General features: G+C 47.9%; 1 protein-coding gene across 1 annotated transcript in view; it reads left to right on the top strand.

Annotated features, from left to right (window-relative positions):
* LOC308171107 (cohesin subunit SA-1-like) overlaps nucleotides 1-2500 on the top strand; it is a gene marked incomplete at both ends in the record, with an annotated part of 20288 nt that overhangs the window by 1449 nt on the left and 16339 nt on the right. Inside the window, 4 exons of the mRNA XM_080545978.1 lie at nucleotides 356-547; nucleotides 1375-1471; nucleotides 1909-1985; nucleotides 2399-2500. The exon at nucleotides 2399-2500 is cut by the window's right edge and continues 103 nt beyond it. Coding sequence (XP_080402104.1) covers nucleotides 356-547; nucleotides 1375-1471; nucleotides 1909-1985; nucleotides 2399-2500 — 468 coding nt within the window. The remainder of the gene's footprint in view (nucleotides 1-355; nucleotides 548-1374; nucleotides 1472-1908; nucleotides 1986-2398) is intronic.

The following is a 2500-nucleotide window of genomic DNA, read 5'->3' as shown; positions in this document are numbered from 1 at the left end:
TGTTCCCTCAGATATCTTACTAATAAACGTTGTCTATAGCAAAACAGCATTCAGTTCAAGTAGTTAATTTTCGAAATGCTGCACCTTAATAGATTTTTTTAATTGAAAGTGTGAATGAGAATATTTATTTTGATTGACTTTTCAGTAAATTATACCTTTTTAATAGTAGATTGCAGCTGGTTGCAGCAGTATTGACAGACTTTTTTTTATTTAAGAAAGAAAGACCCATAGTTTGTTCTGTAAACCAAACAATTTTCTTTTTTAAGTCGTTGTACCGGAAACATACCGAACCATGACTTAAAAACCGAGGTACGTACTGAACCATGATTTTTGTGTACCGTTACACCCTTACCAGTCACCCAAGAGACCAAGGCGTAAAGCTGCATCCCAGCCTGGCCCCAGCTCCCCAGCCCGCCCGCCCCAGCCCCCACAGCCCTCCCTGGGGACGTCCAGGCGAGGCGACCCCAGGCGGGAGAGGGACGGGGACCAGAACATCAGTGCGGGGGATATGTATGAGGCCATCCGGTCTGGGAAGAGTGCAATGGTGGTGACAGAGGGAGGGAGGGAAGGAGTGAGGGATTGAAGCTGGGGTGGATATATATATATATATAGAGAGAGAGAGAGAGAGAGAGAGAGAGAGGGAGGGAGGGAAGGAGTGAGGGATTGAAGCTGGGGTGGAGAGAGAGAGAGAGAGAGAGAGAGAGAGAGAGAGAGAGAGAGAGAGAGAGAGAGAGAGAGAGAGAGAGAGAGAGAGAGAGAGAGAGAGAGAGAGAGAGAGAGAGAGAGAGAGAGAGAGAGAGAGAGAGAGAGAGAGAGAGAGATGAGTGATGATGGGGAAACAAGGCCTTTAAAGCCCACAATGGAGGTGATTATCATGCAGTAGCTGACTGATCCAACCCTACGTTGTCCCCTTTGATGTAGAGAGGAAGGAACGCTGCCATTGGGTCACACAGTCAATGATTGACAGCCCATGTCCGTCCCACCCATTGTTGTGTTCTGAAGCTCTGTTTCCCCATTTCTGAGGAGGGGGGGGGGGAGGGAGTGAAGGACAATGGGCAGAGAATGAACAGAAACTAAGAATGATGGGCAGTAGAAAATAGTTTTCCTCTACAGTAGTACCACAATACAGATGGTATTCAGGCCCTTATTCTAACCCCTCTCTCCAGAAGATGGAAAAGCCTCTGTGGCTCAATGAGCACAATGTGTAGTTCGGCGGGAGATTGTGTGTGTGTGTGTGTGTGTGTGTGTGTGTGTGTGTGTGTGTGTGTGTGGCGGGGGCTGTGGGGGGGGGGGTTGGTCGTAGCTGTCATAAGGATGACACCTCCGACCTTGAATACCGTTCCCTGATTCGCTGTGTCCTCTGTCAATCTCCAGACGGTGGTGGACGAGTGGCTGGCCAGCTACAAGAAGGACCGGGAGGCGGGACTACTAGAGCTCATCAACTTCATCGTGCGGTGCTGCGGCTGCAAAGGTCAGGGGTCGGCCAGAGTGTCTGAGAGATGGAGAGGCCAGGGGGGTGATTGGGGTCAGAGTTCACAAGATTATCTTTTGACCTGGTCCCAGGAAAGGCATCGATCAGCACTACAAGCCATTGATTACTAAGCTGGGCTAACAATGCTAGCATCAGGTAGCCTCTGTGGTGTCTGTGTCTGTCGATACCAGTCCACTATAAGGAGGAGTTGGTGGCTGAAGAGCCAGGGCCCAGGGTTTTCTTACTGGTAGCAGAGGGGGTTTAAAATATTCAAAATAGATAATAAAAAAAGAAAATAGTTGACATACCTGTATATTTTAGAGTGTTGTTGTGAGTAGTGTCTTATGTTCATGTCGTCTTGTCCAATACAAGTATGTGATTGAAAAGGAACAGACTGCAGGGAAGTGTCTGTCATCTTAGATCCTCCCTCTCTGCAGGTGTGGTCAGCAGGGCCATGTTTGACAACGATCAGTACCCAGAGATCATCGGCACTCTCACTAAAGAGTTCAACGAGGTGAAGGAACATGGGGGGTGGGGGGTATTCATCAACGTCGCTAAAGGAAAATCCAGGCTTATTTTTGATAAGTTCTCTACTGTAAATAAACATGTAAAAATGCTCCTTCTAGCATTGTGAATGCTTGTTTTTCTTATGATGACTGATAGACGATTCACTTGTTTAGACAAATTGTACTCGTTGTAAATCACTTTGGATAAAGGCATCGGCTAAATGTCTAAAATCAAATGTAATTGTACAATATTCTGTGTGTGTGTGTGTGTGTGTGTGTGTGTAAATATACATTTTGCAAGTGAAAGTGACTAGGTAGCTGTGCTGATATTGTGAATATCGGAAACGGCTGGGAATGCTTCTTCTCGGCCGGCTCACAATGCTCGATCTGACCAGCCTGTCGTACGCCCGTCTGCCGTCAGGAGTCTGTGCACTACCCCCTGAGCTCCCCTGGCCCCCAGTGGAGGACCTTCAGGGCCGGGCTGTGTGAGTTTGTGCGCGTGTTGGTGCGCTCCTGTCAGCAC

The sequence above is a fragment of the Nansenia antarctica genome (assembly GCF_963989245.1).
Source record: "Nansenia antarctica genome assembly, chromosome: 15".
Lineage (NCBI taxonomy): Eukaryota > Metazoa > Chordata > Actinopteri > Argentiniformes > Microstomatidae > Nansenia > Nansenia antarctica.
The sequence above is the reverse complement of the archived record's forward strand: the minus strand, read 5'-3'. Positions and strand labels throughout refer to the sequence as shown.